Here is a 19131-nt window from a genome sequence, read left to right as displayed (position 1 = left end):
TAAGTAAAAGCTTTGTAAATTTTCTTGCGGGGCATGCTGATGAATTTCTTGTCCATGGAGTAGACGTTGAAGGCAAAAAGTACATCTTGAAGCTAATTAGCTCCTTTTATCTTCCTGAAGTGTTTTTCATAACTAACCTGGCTACTAATCTGGATCATTTTGCTTTTGTTGGTGTAAATTCATGAAGTTTGTGCTGCAACTTAACATCCCAATTTATCTTCCTGCTTCAATGTTGCAGGTTGGGAATTGATGAAGAGCTCGTGGAATTGCTTGGCGAGCATTCACCAGTACGTTTGCTTAGATATATTGTTTGATGTTTGTTTTCCTTACGGATGTTACACAATCTACTTGCTTGTTTCAAAATCAAACTAAACTATTTTTTGTTTTATATTTCGGTTTATTCCAGTACTGTTCTTCAACGGTTGTGTTTTATTACAGAAATACAGGTTTTGGTCCTTTTGCCATGGAAAAGGCTGTGTGTTGAGTTTCGCCTTTTCATTATCTCTTAAGCTTCTGCAATTTAAATTGTTTCTTATCTGTTTGTTAGATTCCGGTGACCTATGCTGGTGGAGTGACGACTATGGCTGATTTAGAGAAGATAAAAACAGCAGGGAAGGGCCGTGTAGATGTCACCGTTGGAAGTGCTTTAAAGATATTTACCTTACAAGGATGTAGTCACCTGGCATTCTCAGCAAGAGTCGTTGGCTGTTTAAAGTTAACCTGCCTTTACAAATTATTGGCATTCGATCGTGATCATTATGTAACCGCGAACAGTTGTACGATATACTGTTGAGAACTAAATAGGCCGCTGAAGCTTCGGTTATTTAAAATCGCACCAGTAGAAATTTTCGGAATCGAATACGTTACTAGATGAATTGATTTGAATGTGAGTTTTTGACAATTTCTGTACATAAAATGTCTTTGATGCACTATTTATTAGCACTAAATACACCTGTAAGTTTACATGGTAGATCTAGTATAGCTAAAGGTCAGTACCGGGATATCAAACACAAACTAACTATCATATACTAAGTGTCATATACTATTTAAAGACATGGATGTTTTTTTTTATTTGATTTTATTAAACTAGACTGAAAAATAAATAAACAAATAAAAAAGAAAGCATATAAACAATGATACAAAGCAAGCATAGGAATGTAGAATATTAGGATCCAAAACACAATCGACTTCCTTGAATTACGGTCTCTAGAGTTATTAAGTCGGTCACTTAACTGAATTAAACCCTCTCCCGAGGTGAGAAATCCGTAGATTAGGTGTTGAAATCAAAGTCCCCTTTAAATCTCTAACATCTAACTCCTAAAAGATCGTTAAGACCAATGACCTCACGTGAAACCTCAACTCTCCCGGGTTCTATTGAATTAAAGTGTGAATTATCCATTTTCCAAGTCAACTATTTCGTCTCCCGAGTACTCTAATCAACTCTAACAGTATTCAAGAGGTAGCTAATCAATTAAATATAGAAAGCGCAAGGATAAATCAAATAACTACAAGAGCTAGCAAGGAAAATCAATCGAATATCTTCACCAAAAATTCCACAATTGATGTTTAACTCGTAGACAAGTAAAAACTACAAATAAAGTACGAGACATGAAAGAAATTGATAAAACCCAAGGTTGAATCTCCAATCTTCAGTCTTCTCTTGCCTGGATCTGCATAACTCCGCTCCAATGAAAGATGGATGAATTTAAGGGTGGAATATAGAATGGAAGAAGTGTAGAGAGGGAGAAGGATTGGAGACTCTGAGATAAAGATTATGAATTAGGTCTAGAGGTATTTATAGGCTGGAAAAGGTTTATTTTTGATAAATTTCGTGCCCTACAAGAAATAGGAGAGATTTGGCTTCACAATATAATAATTTCTTTTCTTCCGTGAATTTCCGCATAAATTCCCGCTAGCTTTGACTACACTGCGTAACATTCGTAGAATTGTCATAACTTTCTCCACAGAACTCCGATTGAGACATGAAAGATATCCACGCGAAGATCTTTCGAAGACGAAGAGAATGGCATGTAGTAAGCACTGACTGGACTTCAAAATCGCTGGCAGAATGGGCTCGAACAGAGGCTGCTGCACTTTGGCCTTTTTTCCACCTTTTTCTATCATTTATCAACAAACACGTCAAAAATACCAAATGTATAACATATGCAATTTAAGAACATAATTTGCATGATTGACATTTAAAACAAGTCAAATCTAGTCCTTAAAAACATGCAAAATCTGTGTTTGTCAACTCCCCCAAACTTAATTATTTGTTTGTCTTCAAACAAAACAAGACAAAAACTACTAAAGAAACACGGATGCTAAGAACTAGACTTCATAGTTGCCTCAAAAATTGTAACAAGAAATAATGAGTTTGACAAGAATACAAATCAAATCAAGCAAAGCTTATTAGTGAATTTTCATTACTAGCTCGTTGATCACCTTGAAGTACATGCGCTCACAAGTGTTTAGAAGTGTGTTTACACTCACTCTCAAAGTGTATAAGGTAAAGAATATATGCTCTCAGATCATGCAACATGCAAAGTTTACCATAGGCTTGCTCGATGTCTAATCCCTCATCTACTTTATGTGATTAAAATAAAAAAATCCGAAAGGTCTTTATTTTCGGTTATAATGTAGGCTCTTTGGTAAGGTCAGAAAATATGGCTAAAAAGTGACTAATCACAAACATAGCAAAAGTGATCAATTTCTACTACATCAAACATAGCACCACACCAACAATTCGAATCTCAGTAAATTCTACACTTTATCTAAATTTCTTCTCACTTCCCAAATTCCTTTGATTTTTTTTTCTTTTATACATCTTTTCTTTTTTTTTCTTTCTATGCACAACCAATTATCTCATTCAAACCACAGATGTCTATGCACTTTTCACAACTAAGCACACTACTTTTCTTTCTACCTTATCTCTCCAACTCTTTTCACAAAATATAAACTAAAATTCACCAAGAGTGTATGGATATTCCATTTTATTTAGCTTTCAAAGAAAAAGGTTTTAAAGGCTCAAAGTGGCTAGCTAGGGAAAAATATTTTGAATAAGGTCATAAATTTGGATATATAAAGTAGCTAAAAAGGATGGTCTAACGTCCTCTTTTATTATTTAAACACTATGTAAACTTAGGCAGACTAGGAGCAAGTTATAGAAACAAATACATGAATGCAAATAAATCACACACGGAATAAATTTATGGCTCAAGTCTTACAAGGTATGAGCATGATTCAAGACAAACAAGCAATTCATTATTTATGCACCTTTTCACTAAACCTTCAAATCAATGCGTCAAGTCAACTTAACCAACACATAAACGAAATTTTTATCATAGGCAACTCGGTCTGATGTTCCTAAACATGAATATTTCTAAATTTTCTATGTTATGCTCATGACAAAATTCACCTCGGGTTTATTTAAAAAAAACAAATAAAAACAAACAAAAACAACTAAACTCACGGTCCACCACTTCATCCCCAAACTTATTCAAAACTACGTTAAGAATAAGTTTGAAAAGTCGGTGGAGATGTGAGTAAACTAAGAAAACAAATCAAACTAAATAAAAAAGATACCAATGTTGGGTTGCCTCCCAACAAGCGCTTGGTTAACGTCTTTAGCTTAACGTTCTTTGAGGCTCATAAAATATCCCCCATTCTCGGGATTTTCTTTGGGATGCCTTATGTACCTACAATTTCGCAATATGAGCATAAAATGAAGAAAATTATAGTAGAGTACAATGCATAACATGTGGCAATCCCCTAAACTTTAATCATATCAAGGCATAAAATATGCAAATCAAATTATCTACCTTAACATGATCATTTTTCATCCTCTGTAATCTTCTCTATCCCCCAATTAATTGCAAAAATTTTCAACAATAGACTAAGATCAAGCAAAAAAAAATTAAGCTCTAGAAATATACACAATTCATGCAAGATAAAATAGCCTCGCAATGCTATGAACATGAACTATGTGTATCAACAATCAAACCAAAGTGATATTCAATTTTCATCCAACAAGATCAATATACTCAAGCACACCCAACAATAATTAATTCCAAAAATCCAAGACTCACAAATTCATCATCCTCCATCACACTCCAATCCAAACTTCCAATATATAAATCAACAACAAGGCCATTCAAGGAAAAAAAATTCAAAATCAAAGCTCAGAAATTAAAAGAAGAACATACCTTGGTTGGTTGACAGTTGAGCATAAGAATGAGTGGAATCCAAAAAATGTGATTAAGTGGCGTGAATTTGGAGTATGGGTGTGTGAATTGTGTGGAGAAAATAAAATATAAAGAGGGGAAGGAGTTTTTTTTTAAAGTTTTTTTAGGAAAAAAAAAGAAAATCAGAAGTAAAAGAATAAAAAGCAAAAAAAATAAAATAAAATAAATAACGAGAAAGAAAAGTTAAAAGAAAGGATTTTTTTATAAATTTTCTTTTAAACTTCAACTATACGGAGAAACATCAGCTCTACGGAGGAGAAAACTAAAAAAGAAAACTCATAAAAACAAGGGAGCAATCAAATGTATATATCTTACCCACGCTCTACGGAGCATATCAAGTGTTGTAGCAGATAATTCTATCTTGTACTGGAGTAATCCATTGTTATGCTTCGTGCTCCTTGCAAAACAAATTAAAAAAATTAAAATAAAACTATACAAAATATTACACTCTAAATTAATATTATCAACCATTTTACAATATCAGCTTAAAGCAATAATATTCCCCGGCAACGGTGCCAAAAACTTGATGCACTATTTATTAGCACTAAAAATACCTGTAGGTTTACAGGGTAGATCTAGTATAGCTAAAGGTCAGTACCGGGATATCGAACACAGGGAATAAGATTGCAACTGGCTATCATATACTAAGTGTCATATACTATTTAAAGACACGGATGTTTTTTTTGTTTGATTTTATTAAACTAGACTGAAAAATAAATAAACAAATAAAAAAGAAAGCATATAAACAATGATACAAAGCAAGCATAGGAATGTAGAATATTAGGATCCAAAACACAATCGACTTCCTTGAATTACGGTCTCTAGAGTTATTAAGTCGGTCACTTAACTGAATTAAACCCTCTCCCGAGGTGAGAAATCCGTAGATTAGGTGTTGAAATCAAAGTCCCCTTTAAATCTCTAACATCTAACTCCTAAAAGATCGTTAAGACCAATGACCTCACGTGAAACCTCAACTCTCCCGGGTTCTATTGAATTAAAGTGTGAATTATCCATTTTCCAAGTCAACTATTTCGTCTCCCGAGTACTCTAATCAACTCTAACAGTATTCAAGAGGTAGCTAATCAATTAAATATAGAAAGCGCAAGGATAAATCAAATAACTACAAGAGCTAGCAAGGAAAATCAATCGAATATCTTCACCAAAAATTCCACAATTGATGTTTAACTCGTAGACAAGTAAAAACTACAAATAAAGTACGAGACATGAAAGAAATTGATAAAACCCAAGGTTGAATCTCCAATCTTCAGTCTTCTCTTGCCTGGATCTGCATAACTCCGCTCCAATGAAAGATGGATGAATTTAAGGGTGGAATATAGAATGGAAGAAGTGTAGAGAGGGAGAAGGATTGGAGACTCTGAGATAAAGATTATGAATTAGGTCTAGAGGTATTTATAGGCTGGAAAAGGTTTATTTTTGATAAATTTCGTGCCCTACAAGAAATAGGAGAGATTTGGCTTCACAATATAATAATTTCTTTTCTTCCGTGAATTTCCGCATAAATTCCCATCAGCTTTGACTGCACTGCGCAACGTTCGTAGAATTGTCATAACTTTCTCTACAGAACTCCGATTGAGACATGAACGATATCCACGCGAAGCTCTTTCGAAGAAGAAGAGAATCGCATGTAGTAAGCACTGACTGGACTTCAAAATCGCTGGCAGAATGAGCTCGAACAGAGGCTGCTGCACTTTGGCCTTTTTTCCACATTTTCTATCTTTTTCTATCATTTATCAACAAACACGTCAAAAATACAAAATGTATAACATATGCAATTTAAGAACATAATTTGCATGATTGACATTTAAAACAAGTCAAATCTAGTCCTTAAAAATATGCAAAATCTATGTTTGTCAGTCTTCTCTCTCCGTTATTGCATGAAATAGTATAATGATGTGTGTTTACATCAAAGTTGGATTTAGAAGTTAACTTGAGAAACCCAAAGTCTTCTTAGCTTGATTTGGATTGTATACATCGATTAAAGTTTATGAAGTAACATACATAATAGATACATTCCTTTTTTTCTTGTTTTTGTCCACATAAAATGGAAATATCCATGTACTAGTCATCTAGCTCATGGATACTATCCAAGACGGCGATTTCGAGGGGATCTTTCTGTACCTGTGAGATCATCTTTTCAACCGAAACTCCCTCTTTGGCAAGCATTACCTGCAACCGAAACTCTCGTGGCCCGTCGTCTCTCTTCCTCCACAACCTCATCTGAGAAGCGGACCCTCTTCTTCTTCTTGGCTGGCTGGGGAGAAGATAGTACACGCGGCCTCGAAGAAGCTCGGTGTGATAAAACTAGGAATTGTATTGCATTGAGATGATTTGTAATACACTTGATCGTCCTATTTATAATGCTAGAGAAATAAATACTCCTAGGTACTATACACTTGGAATTATAACAGAATTAATGTTATATTCGTTGAACTTGTAAGATGTCTCTTTCCAATAGTCTTGATACTCCAACTTTATTATTTCCAACACTCCTTGAGACCCCAACTCATTATTTCCAACACTCCCCCTCAAGTTAAGTAACGGAGTTTCTGATACTTAACTTGCTAAGAGCTTCTGAAAAATCCTTTTGCTCCAACAGCTTTTGTCAGAATATCTGCAAGTTGTTCTTTTGACCTAACAAATGGGAACTCAACAATTCCATCTTCAATATTCTCCTTGATGAAGTGTCTATCTACCTCAACGTGTTTTGTTCGGTCATGTTGAACTGGATTCTCTGCGATACTGATTGCAGGTTTATTGTCACAAAAAATCTGACAGGTCTTCTGTGACAAAAGACCAAGCTCATCCATCAATCTTCTGAGCCATAAGATTTCAGTTAATCCATTCATGATTCCTCTAAATTCAGCTTCTGCACTTGACAATGCCACGACCTTTTGCTTCTTACTTTTCCAGGTGACTAGATTCCCCCCAACAAATGTGAAGTACCCTTAAGTTGATTTTCTGTCAATCGGATTTCCTGCCCAGTCAGCGTCGGTATAGCCGTGGATTTCAAGATGGTTGCCACGTCTAAACATTATCCCATGATCAAAAGTCCATTTGAGATATCTGACAACCCTCAACGCTGCTTCAAGGTGATCATCTTGAGGTCGGTGCATGAACTGGCTTATCACGCTAACAGCATAAGCTATATCAGGTCTGGTAGGTGAATCAGTTTTCCAACCAGTCTTTGATACCTTTCCTTATCTGCCAAATTAGCTCATTCTGTGATTTTAAGTCCATGGTTGACAGCGATTGGTGTGTCTGCCGGCTTGCATTCCATCATACCAGTTTCTGCTAGGAGATCTTATGTATACTTCTTTTGATTTATGAAGATCCCCTCCTTTGATCTTAGGACTTCGACTCCCAGAAAATACTTGAGTGCTCCCAAATCCTTCATTTCAAACTCTCTTGCCAAATTCTTCTTAAGTTGCTCTATCTCTTCACAATCGTCTCCTATGATGATCATATCATCAACGTAGATTATCAGGCACGTGATTTTATCTCCTCTCTTCTTCATGAATAGAGTGTGATCTGCATTACTCTGTAGGTAATCGTACTTCTTCATGGCTTCTGTAAATCTCCCGAACCAAGCTCTTGGAGACTGTTTCAACCCATATAAGGTTTTCTTCAATTGGCAAACCTCTCCATCTTCAAAACCAGGCGGAGCTTCCATGTAAACTTTTTTTTAATTCACCATGTACGAATGCATTAGTAACATCGAACTGGTACAGGGGCCAATCCTTGTTTGCTGCTATAGAAAGCAAAACTCAAACAATATTCATCTTTGCCACTGGCGAGAAAGTTTCGGAGTAATCAACTCCATAGGTTTGAGTGTAGCCTTTAGCCACGATCCGAGCCTTGTACCTCTCGATGGTTCCATCGGATCTTCATTTGATGGTGAAGACCTATCTGCACCCCACAATTTGCTTCCCTTTTGGTAGCCGACATTTTTTCCATGTCTTATTTCTTTCTAGAGCTCTCAACTCTACCATCATTGCTTCTCTGCAGTGTTTGATCTTCAAGGCTTCTTTCACAGTTTGTAAGATTTCTTCTTCTCCATATAGGGCTGCCTCAAAAGCTCTTGCCAGTCTTGTCATATTTTCCTTTGCCACACTCCCTACTGGATATTTTGCTTGTTTACTTGGTCTCTCCGGTGAGTATCGTTTGGGAGGAACACCACAGTTACTTCGGGGTGGTAAGATATACTGCCCTGTATCTTCGTCTATGACTTCCTCCATTCTTTCTTCTGTAATGACAGGGTCAGCAGTAGTAGTAACAAAGTTTTCAACATGATTGTTTACCTCAGATATCGGAGGGGGCGGTATTGGAGCGCCACCATGAACCACAGGTTGAGATGTGTTTAAGACAGGTTCGTCGGCAGTATTATTTGGCTCTGGTGGACCTTCAGTGGGATTATGGTTATTCGGCATAAGTAGCCAACTTATCGAGTCAACACTAGTAATTTCCCTCTCCCCCTGACTGGTAAGTTGGGTATTGTAGAAAAACTTAGATTCTAAGAAGGTGCAGATCATTGTGGTAATCACTTGATGAGTTTTTAGATCATAACACCTGTACCCCTTCTGATTGACACCATAGCCAATAAAAACACATTTGGTTGCACACGGGGATAGTTTTGTTCGCTCATGTTTTGGAATATGAACAAACACCGAACACCCAAAAATATGAGGTTTGAGGGATAAGGTAGGAGGAATTGTAGTCATGTTGGATAACATCTTGATAGGATTTTTAAGGCCAAGGGCTTTGGTGGGGAGACGATTGAGGGTGTAAACTGATGTAGCCACGGCTTCAGGCCAGAAAAAATTTGGTACTTTTGAATCTAGGATGATGGCTCGGGTCATTTCAAGGATTATACGGTTTCTCCTTTCGACAACTCCATTCTGTTCGGGGGTGTAGGCACATGAGGTTTGATGGATGAGGCCATTATTGGTGCAAAATTCTTTCATCTGAGTATTAACATATTCCCCCCATTGTCAGACCTAAGGATTCTAATTTTTGTTCGAAATTAGGTAAGGATCATGGTATAAAAGTCTGAAAATTTGGAAAAAATATCTGATTTATTTTTTAGAAAATACACCCATGTCATGCGAGTGCAATCATCAATAAATAAAACAAAATATCGAAAATCATTTCCCCCCACAACTGGAGATGGGCCCCACACATCAGAATGAATTAAGGAAAAAACATTATCAACTCTAGTGTTTTTGGGTCTGAAAGTTTTTCGATGGTTTTTAGCCAAAACACAAGTTTGACAGTGCAAAACAGAACTCAAATCTAGATGCGGAAAAATAATACTTAAATAACTAGTAGACGGATGCCCTAACCGCCTATGCCATAACCAAGCTTCCCGTTCTGAATTTGCATGAGCCAACATTCCTTTGCCAGTTTGAACCGTTTCATACACATAGTATAACCCATGATGCTCAGTGCCACGCCCAATAGTCCTCCCCGTCCGGATATCCTGTAGACAACAAAATTTTAGATTTATTAGAATGGTGCAATTGAGTTCTTGTGTAACATGACTGACAGATAACAATTTCTGAGACAAAGCTGGCACAAAGAGACAAGTAGGGATTCTCAATGATGGTGATATTTGAATGGTTCCCGACCCCTCAACAGATACAAATTCCCCGCTGCCTGTTTCAATATAAGTACTTTTCAATTTAGTCAACTCTCCAAAGTCAGACCTATCATATGACATTGTGTCTGTTGCCCCACAATAAAAAATCCACCCTTTTTCATTTTTTCCATCTATTTTTGTGACTTGACATGCAATGGAAATTTCTGGGGTATCTCTTAATACGGAAAAATGATTTTGGATTGAGATTGTGCTACTATGGTATTTAATGCTAGTGTTGGGGTCAACATGAGATTTTTGATAAATATGGGGGTTGTCATGTAAGAGGGTGGGGGCAGGTTTATAAAAAAGAAAACTGGAAGGGTTTGAGGGCAAAGTCAAACCCTCAAACCCTTTACCTTCAATTGCTTTTGTGAATGAGGCCGAGCCTCCCGCCACCTCCGCTTCGCGGTTAATTCCTCCTCCGTTCACACCCCACCATCCGCCGCCGATCGAGATTTCCATTGGTTCGCTGCCGTTGTTTCCGGCGTGGGTAGCCCCTTGGCTGCGAGTGACAAAGCCGGCACCTTCTTCTCTCCCCACCGCCATTCTTCCATTGCCGGTGGAATTCCGGTTCAGTTTGTGTCCATCCTCCCACCATTCTGGAAATCCCACCAATTTGAAGCATGTTTCTTTGGTATGCTTTGTCATCCCACAATGGGTACAATACAATTTTGTTTTGTCGATTCCTCTCCGACTTGAGGAATTGTTGCGTGATTGTGATGGTGGAGGTGGTCCTCGATGGGGCAGCGGTGGCAGTGGTGCTCTGTTCTGACCACCAAACTGGGGCGGTGGGGCTCCCTGACGAGCACCGAAGTCGGCGCCTATGTCGGCGTTGACGTTGGTGGTCCTCTCTGATGGTTTCCAGACTCCGGCCCGAGCTTCTTCTTGTTTGATGAGGTCGAAGGCAGTTTCAGCATTTGGTTCATCCTTCAATATTTCTCTTCTGAGGTTGTCATATTTGTCATCCAATCCGGCAAGAAATTGGTAAAGCCGTTTAATTTCTTGTGCCTTTCTGTAAATGTTGATACCTTTGTCGCAACAATCATACGGGCAAGGTTTTCGAGCATCCGTGTTCACCCACAGATTTTGTAAATTGCTCCAGTAGCTTTCGAGGGATTCATTTCCTTGAACTAATTTGTTTGTCTTGATCTCGAGGTCGTACACCGGCACAGGGTCAGCCCTGACTCCAAATGTAGTGTTGAGGCTTTTCCACATCTCCTTCGCTGTCTGGTGTTGAGCGAATTGAATCACCAATTTTTGATCCATATTCTGGATCAACCATGAGAACACTGTGAAATCGGCCTCCTGCCATGTTTTGAACTTTGGGTCGTCGGCTTTTGGAGGATCTTCATCTCCTTCAAGATGATGGAGTTTTCCTCGACTGCCAACGTTGACTCGCATTATTCTTGCCCAAACAGGGAAGTTTCTCCCATCGAACTTGAATCCAGTTGAGATGTTTTCAAAGGTGTTTGTCATGTTGATTGATACTCACTTGATTTTGGCTGTTTTTGGGTGTAGGTTTGAGAGATTTCTGCTGGATCTGTAGCCAAGGTTCGGGATTGGTTGTTTTTGGATTTCTGCCGGATCTTAGTCGAAAGGTTTGGGAAGGGTTTGAACAATGATGAATTTTAATTATGAGTTCGATTGAACCACAGAACCGTTTCTGCTCTTGATACCATGAAAAAACTAAGAATTTTATTGCATTGAGATGATTTGTAATACACTTGATCGTCCTATTTATAATGCTAGAGAAATAAATACTCCTAGGTACTATACACTTGGAATTATAACAAAATTAATGTTATATTCCTTGAACTTGTAAGATGTCTCTTTCCAATAGTCTTGATACTCCAACTTTATTATTTCCAACACTCCTTGAGACCCCAACTCATTATTTCCAACACGGTGTTGGGATGCAGGTGTTTTACTGCTGGGAGTTTATCAGATATGGCATGGTGAATGATCACATAGAATTTGGTGGATGGACTCTAATGGGAGATTTGTATTCAATGATCTTTCCATCTGTTTTCATTAGACTCACAGATTTTTGCTCAAGAACCAAGCAGTTTCCCATGTTTGTTTGTTTTTGCCTGAGAATGAGGAATGCAAGTTGAAATTTGATAAAGGTACATGTGTTGGTGGTATATATACATGGGGAAACTGGAAAGTGGGGAGGAAACCATGTACACTTTTTAGACCCCACTAAATGATTTTGATCAAGTGGTGATTAATTTTGATTATGATTTAATGTTGACCTTTGCTGTATGGGAATAGGAGTGATTAGGACTAATTCGGAGCTGTGCACTTCAATTTGGCTTTTGCATGTGAAAAGTTTTCATAGTGATGTTATTTTATTTGACTTGATGTATGTAACCTTGAATCTATTGAGATTGCTTTTGTCTTTTCATTATCATTATTCAAAGTTTCGATCTCTTATTTTTTAATTCATAAGAATTTATAATCATAAATATTGATAAAAAAAATTATATAATAAAAATAAGAATTTTATTAAAATTATAAATATATAAAATCAAATAAAAATGTAATTCAAAAAAAGAGTCTTTGGTAAAAATAAGGATCGATAAATTCAAAATTGAATAATGATTTCAATAAATGTTAGTAAATTTGTAGAGTATACAAAAATTAACGCACATAGCGCGTGTCGTGCATATGCGCTCTGCTTGGGCATGATTCGCGAATGGCGCGATAATTATTGGCCGATGAGCCACACAACCATGCATACGACTCATTTCTATGGCCCGATGGTTTACATTGATGTTTTCGAGCTTTGGGTTTGCGAGTTGCAAGCTCGCTATTATGCATACTCTGATAAAATATAATCCACAATCAATAAACTTGTTATGTGATTTTATTTGAAATGTGAAAGTATATATATATATATATATATTGGATGTATTCATTTTCTTTTCCTATATTTCCTCCTTTTTCCTTCTTAATATCAGCCATTAGATTAGAGAAATGGACGGTCAAGATCAACATTGGGTAATTAATCCCGTGTTGCATTATTTGTCCTATTTTGTGCATTATGAGGGTACAATAGTAATCTAATAATGGCTGGAAACCGCTACGAATAATGCACCACATGGTCACGAGTAATGCATATAATTGCCTATATAATGCACAATATGTGAACTGCAATGCATACGAACAAGATGTGCTGTGTTATGATGTTTGACACACGTTTCTTGTTTCCCCCAAGGGTTTAATAAGCTTAGGGGCTAGGGTATAGTACGTAGACATGTATGTAATCTTCACATGGTAACGAGTAATGGATATAATTGACTATATAATGCACAATTTGTGAACTGCAATGCATACGAACAAGATGTGCTGTGTTATGATGTTTGACACACGTTTCTTGTTTCCCCTAAGGGTTTAATAAGCTTAGGGGCTAGGGTATAGTACGTACGCATTAATAACAAATTATAAAACGATACGAATAATTCACCAAATTGTCACGAGTAATGGATGCTATTAACTATATAATGCACAATATGTGAACTGCAATGCATACGAATAAGATGTACCATGTTATGATGTTTGACACACGTTTCTTGTTTCCCCTAAGGGTTTAATAAGCTTAGGGGCTAGGGTATAGTACGTAGACATTCCTAAATGCACGTATGTAATCTTCAATCCGTTGATTAACCCATATACACAATACCTCTAATAATGCATAATATACTGAGATAATGACAATTAACAGCTACATAATGCACTACCTAAACCAAATAATGCACATACGTATATTCCAATAACAACAATTTGTTAGTAATGTCTACGTACTATACCCTAGCCCCTAAGCTTATTAAACCCTTAGGGGAAACAAGAAACGTGTGTCAAATATCATAACATGGTACATCTTATTCGTATGCATTGCAGTTCACATATTGTGCATTATATAGTTAATAACATCCATTACTCGTGACAATTTGGTGAATTATTCGTATCGTTTTATAATTTGTTATTAATGCGTACGTACTATACCCTAGCCCCTAAGCTTATTAAACCCTTAGGGGAAACAAGAAACGTGTGTCAAACATCATAACACAGCACATCTTGTTCGTATGCATTGCAGTTCACAAATTGTGCATTATATAGTCAATTATATCCATTACTCGTTACCATGTGAAGATTACATACGTGTCTACGTACTATACCATAGCCCCTAAGCTTATTAAACCCTTAGGGGGAACAAGAAACGTGTGTCCAAACATCATAACATGGTACATCTTATTCGTATGCATTGCAGTTCACATATTATGCATTATATAGTCAATTATATGCATTACTCGTGACCATGTGGTGCATTATTCGCAGATATCAAAATGTGGCAGTTACTTTTCCGTCAAATGTCAATAATAACCCTGTAATGCATACAACCACCTTCTATAATGCAACACGGAACCAGTTTTATAGAATCAATCTGATCCGTTGATGCCTTAGATCTAACGCGTAATATTAAGAAGGAAAAAGGATCTAAGATGTGAAAAGGAGAATAACGCTCCCCTATATATATATATATATATATATATAGTTGTGATCATATAATAACCCATAATTTTCGTGATAACCTAATAACCCTCATTTTATGGACGAAAAGTATCATTTTATAGAACAGAATATCATTTTATGGATTAAAAGTATCATTTTATGCATGCGGAAAAAATATCATTTTATAGTGTATAAATATCATTTTTAATAAAAATGATATTTTTGACCCATAAAATGATAGGTTATTAGGTTATCACCATAAATATGGTTATCATTAATATTATATATATATATAGAGTAGTGATCTATGACAAATACACCTTAACCAAATAACTAGAGAACAAATCATAGCCACAAGATCAAAAAAATCAAGGGCTAGTATTAATTTTCGAATTTAAGGAGATTTTAGTTCCATTAATCATAAATTTACTCTATAATAAAAATGCAGGGGGTATTATGGTCAAAAGTACATATCATAATTTATAATAAAAATGTTGGGTGCTCGGTGGTGGAGCCGTGGGCGGCGGTGGTGTGCGGGTTCGTGGCGGCGGTGGTGCTGATCGGGAGCAACAGGCTGGCGGAGAAGGTGAAGTTCGACGACCCGCTGGACTTCTTCACCATTGCCACCTTTGATTTTTCCAAATGTGAAATTCATGAACTTCTTCACCTTGGCGCTTGCATCTTCCCCGAACACGTCGAAGAGCGTCGGCCGCAGCTTCCCCACATCGATATCTTCCTTGCCAGTTTTCTGCTGCAGCAACTCGATCAACGTTGAGATCGGCAGAGATTTGTTCTTCACACCTTCTACTTCTTCCTCTTCCTCGTTGTCTTTGCTTTGGCCAAGTCCAACTTTCATGCGCAGGTAGTTTCTGAAACCTCCAGATTCCTTCTCATCTTCATCATCATCATCCCCACTCTTCCTATGACTCTCTCCGATCTGCTCCTTTGATTCATCAATCAGCCCTCCGCTGTGGCACGAACCCGACACGATCGTGATCTGGCAACCGCTCGGCACTTTGTCGACCAAATCTCTGAAATCATCATGTGTTTTGTGATGTGTTTTGTGAACAAGAGTGAAGTAAAATCATAATAAGAGTGATGTGTTTTGTGAACAATAGTGAAGTAAAATCATAATAAGAGTGATGTGTTTTGTGAACAAGAGTGAAGTAAAATCATAATAAGAGTGATGTGTTTTGTGAACAAGAGTGAAGTAAAATCATAATAAGAGTGATGTGTTTTGTGAACAAGAGTGAAGTAAAATCATAATAAGAGTGATGTGGTTTGTGAACAAGAGTGAAGTAAATCATAATAAGAGTGATGTTGTTTGTAAACAAGAGTGGAGTAAAATCATAATAAGAGTGATGTGGTTTGTAAACAAGAGTGAAGTAAAATCATAATAAGAGTGATGTGCTTTGTGAACAAGAGTGAAGTAAAATCATAATAAGAGTGATGTGTTTTGTGAACAAGAGTGAAGTAAAATCATAATAAGAGTGATGTGTTTTGTGAACAAGAGTGAAGTAAAATCATACTAAGAGTGATGTGTTTTGTAAACAAGAGTGAAGTAAAATCATAATAAGAGTGATGTCTTTTGTAAATAAGAGTGAAGTAAAATCATGATAAGAGTGATGTGTTTTGTGAACAAGAGTGAAGTAAAATCATGCTAAGAGTGATGTGTTTTGTTAACAAGAGTGAAGTAAAATCATGATAAGAGTAATGTGTTTTGTAAACAAGAGTGAAGTAAAATCATGCTAAGAGTGATGCGTTTTGTTAACAAGAGTGAAGTAAAATCATGCTAAGAGTGATGTGTTTTGTTGACAAGGGTGAAGTAAAATCATAATACTAGTGATGTGTTTTGTTAACAAGAGTGAAGTAAAATCATGCTAAGGGTGATGTGTTTTGTTGACAAGAGTGAAGTAAAATCATAATAAGAGTGATGTGGTTTGTTAACAAGAGTGAAGTAAAATCATAATAAGAGTGATGTGGTTTGTGAACAAGAGTGAAGTAAAATCATAATAAGAGTGATGTGGTTTGTAAACAAGAGTGAAGTAAAATCATAATAAGAGTGATATGCTTTGTAAACAAGAGTGAAGTAAAATCATAATAAGAGTAATGTGCTTTGTAAACAAGAGTGAAGTAAAATTATGCTAATAGGGATGTGTTTTGTTAACAAGAGTGAAGTAAAATCATAATTAATGTTTTAAGAAATTCCACTAAAATCTAAAGCCCGTTAAAAATGTCTGCTATTTTCAATACTTTTGTAGTAGAAATCTAGTCTTTAAAGTCATTGCTACTTTCAAGAGTTGAACTTTATTAAAAATAATGGTATATTTTTTGGCTATTTAAATCATTTGACACTACATATTTCATATTCCACCTCCACAATCCTAGCCAAAATCACATATATTTTCTTCTTAAAAAAATGAATCTGTAGATTCCATCACATTCATCATCACAATGTGTACATAACGCAATTTGAAGCTGCAATCTTCCTTCCAAACTGCATTTCTCACCTATTTCATATCAACAAATAGGACTCTCCTTCTTCCTTTCTGCTTGCGATCGAGAAATACTAATTGTTAGCTAGAGAGAGAAAGAAATAGAGAGAGAAGAGAAGTAATTAATTGCCAGCTTAAGCGTCTGATCTTCACCATGTCTGTGGCGGCGGCGACGAGCGGGAGCGGAGGGATGGACGACGACGATGACAAGAAGAGCAAGCGAGCTCTGCCCGTAGATGCTCCAGATCCATTAAGTGAGAGCAACGATGATACTGATGATGAATCTGCTCCAATTAACAGCGTTTGAGCTCGGCGGCGGAGGCTGGGAAGAGGAGGAAGAGAGGTAGAGGAAAAGGAGTGTGAATAGAAGCCCCATTTTTGAAATTGGAATTGGAAATTTGAAGGAGCCGGTTGAAGTTGAATTTAGTTTCCAAAAATACCCTTATTAATTACTTTTTGTTTAAAACATGTAAAAATAGCTAAGCGTTCGTAGGCGTGATCACACCATGATGACTCCCTAATTTATCTCCATTCTCCCAAACTACCATTAGTATCATTTTTTGGAAAGTGATTACATTACTCATTCAGCCACAAAACATAACATATCTTAATTATTCAATATTGCAATATAAACTTCGATCTCTTGTTGAAAGTCATATCCCAAATCTTCTCCGGCGTGCTTTTTAGTGTTCTTCTCCGGCATAAGGTCAACGTCCTCGTTTGTGTGGAAATGGAAATGTCTTACGAAGCTCAAGGTAGATTCTCTATCGTGTGTACAGTATTCTGCCAATTTGGCCGCTGACATTCCGTGATGACATTCTTGGATGATGCTTCTCTATCGTGTGTACAGTTGTAGTTAGATTTCGAAATGGTTATGTCCCTATGCTGAATTTTCTGTCATTTTTTTGTTAAAAATTGTTGAATATATAGTATAGAAGTTGTTGTGCTTGACTGAAGATGACATAGTACGTAGAGTATATTATGCATAGGCATTAGGTTATATTCCGAAATGGTTGATGAATGTGTTTTCGAAATGTAGACTTTGTGTAAGATTATCTAATTTTTTATGCTTGTTCTGATGGTGTATACATAATCTGTCAGCAATGTGTTTTGTCCGATATAGTGTGCAATGATATTCTGCCAATGTGTTTTAATCCCCCCATTTGGGAAACCAAAAACAAGCTCGACGTCTTTCGTGTCAACCTCTAACTCAACATCATTAGGCAGCATAAGACTGCACCGTAGGTGGTCAAAATGCTCCAAAAGCCAATACGCTAAGGTTCCTGGAACAGAGGTAACGTCAAAATCGAGAAGTCCTCCGAAGCCGAGCAGCCTTACAACATTTTTCTACCTTTCGTTCAGAGACTTCAGAATGCGCAAAAAAAATGAGTAGTTCTCTTGATCCTTAACTGAGGTCTCTTGGTTTGTGCAGGGACGCCCCCACAGATTTCCGCTTCCCACTTGATTCACCATCGGCTACAGCTTTTCCTTTTGCTAGACGTCTCGCTGATCAAGTTGCAACCATCAATAAGTTAAGTCAATGACCAAAAAAAAAAAAAATAATGTCCATAACACATTCTGCCGCTCATAGGCAAACTTTCACTCGGCATGAAAACACATACAACAAAACTAGAAATGTTATTGTGAATATGCAACTTGAAATGTCAAAAAATATCTACGAGAGCACCCACAAAGGATTAATGCGAGCACCCACAGAAATGTCAACGAGTACTGTCAATTTATAGCACAAAATAGAAGATTTATTTCATATTATTTCAATGTCAACGCCATCTAACATCATATTGTACATATGATTTCAATGTCAACACCATATAATTTCAATGTCAACAACATATAATTTCAATGTCAACAGCATATTATTTTAATGTCAACAGCATATTATTTTAATGTCAACAACATTGAAATAAAAATGTCAACAACAGATTATTTCAAGGTCAAGAGCATATTATTTCAAGGTCAAAATGGACGATTTAATTCATATTATTTCAATGCCAATGCCATCTTACATCATATTTTACATATAATTTCAATGTCAACACCATATAATTTCATATTATTTCAATGTCAACGCCATCTAACATCATATTGTACATATGATTTCAATGTCAACGCCATATAATTTCAATGTCAACACCATATAATTTCTATGTCAACAACATATAATTTCAATGTCACCAGCATATTATTTCAATGTCAACAACAT

General features: G+C 36.5%; 1 protein-coding gene across 1 annotated transcript; it reads right to left on the bottom strand.

The window, feature by feature from the left end:
• Nucleotides 1–14733: 14733 nt before the first annotated feature.
• On the bottom strand, nucleotides 14734–18380 carry LOC121778199 (metacaspase-4-like). Its single transcript, XM_042175513.1, has 3 exons — nucleotides 18259–18380; nucleotides 14984–15443; nucleotides 14734–14745 (listed from the first exon to the last, which is right to left on the bottom strand). The coding sequence occupies exons 1-3, from the start codon at nucleotides 18378–18380 to the stop codon at nucleotides 14734–14736; spliced, it is 594 nt and encodes a 197-aa protein (XP_042031447.1).
• Nucleotides 18381–19131: the final 751 nt, after the last annotated feature.

This window comes from Salvia splendens, chromosome 2, assembly GCF_004379255.2.
Source record: "Salvia splendens isolate huo1 chromosome 2, SspV2, whole genome shotgun sequence".
NCBI lineage: Eukaryota > Viridiplantae > Streptophyta > Magnoliopsida > Lamiales > Lamiaceae > Salvia > Salvia splendens.
The sequence above is the reverse complement of the archived record's forward strand: the minus strand, read 5'-3'. Positions and strand labels throughout refer to the sequence as shown.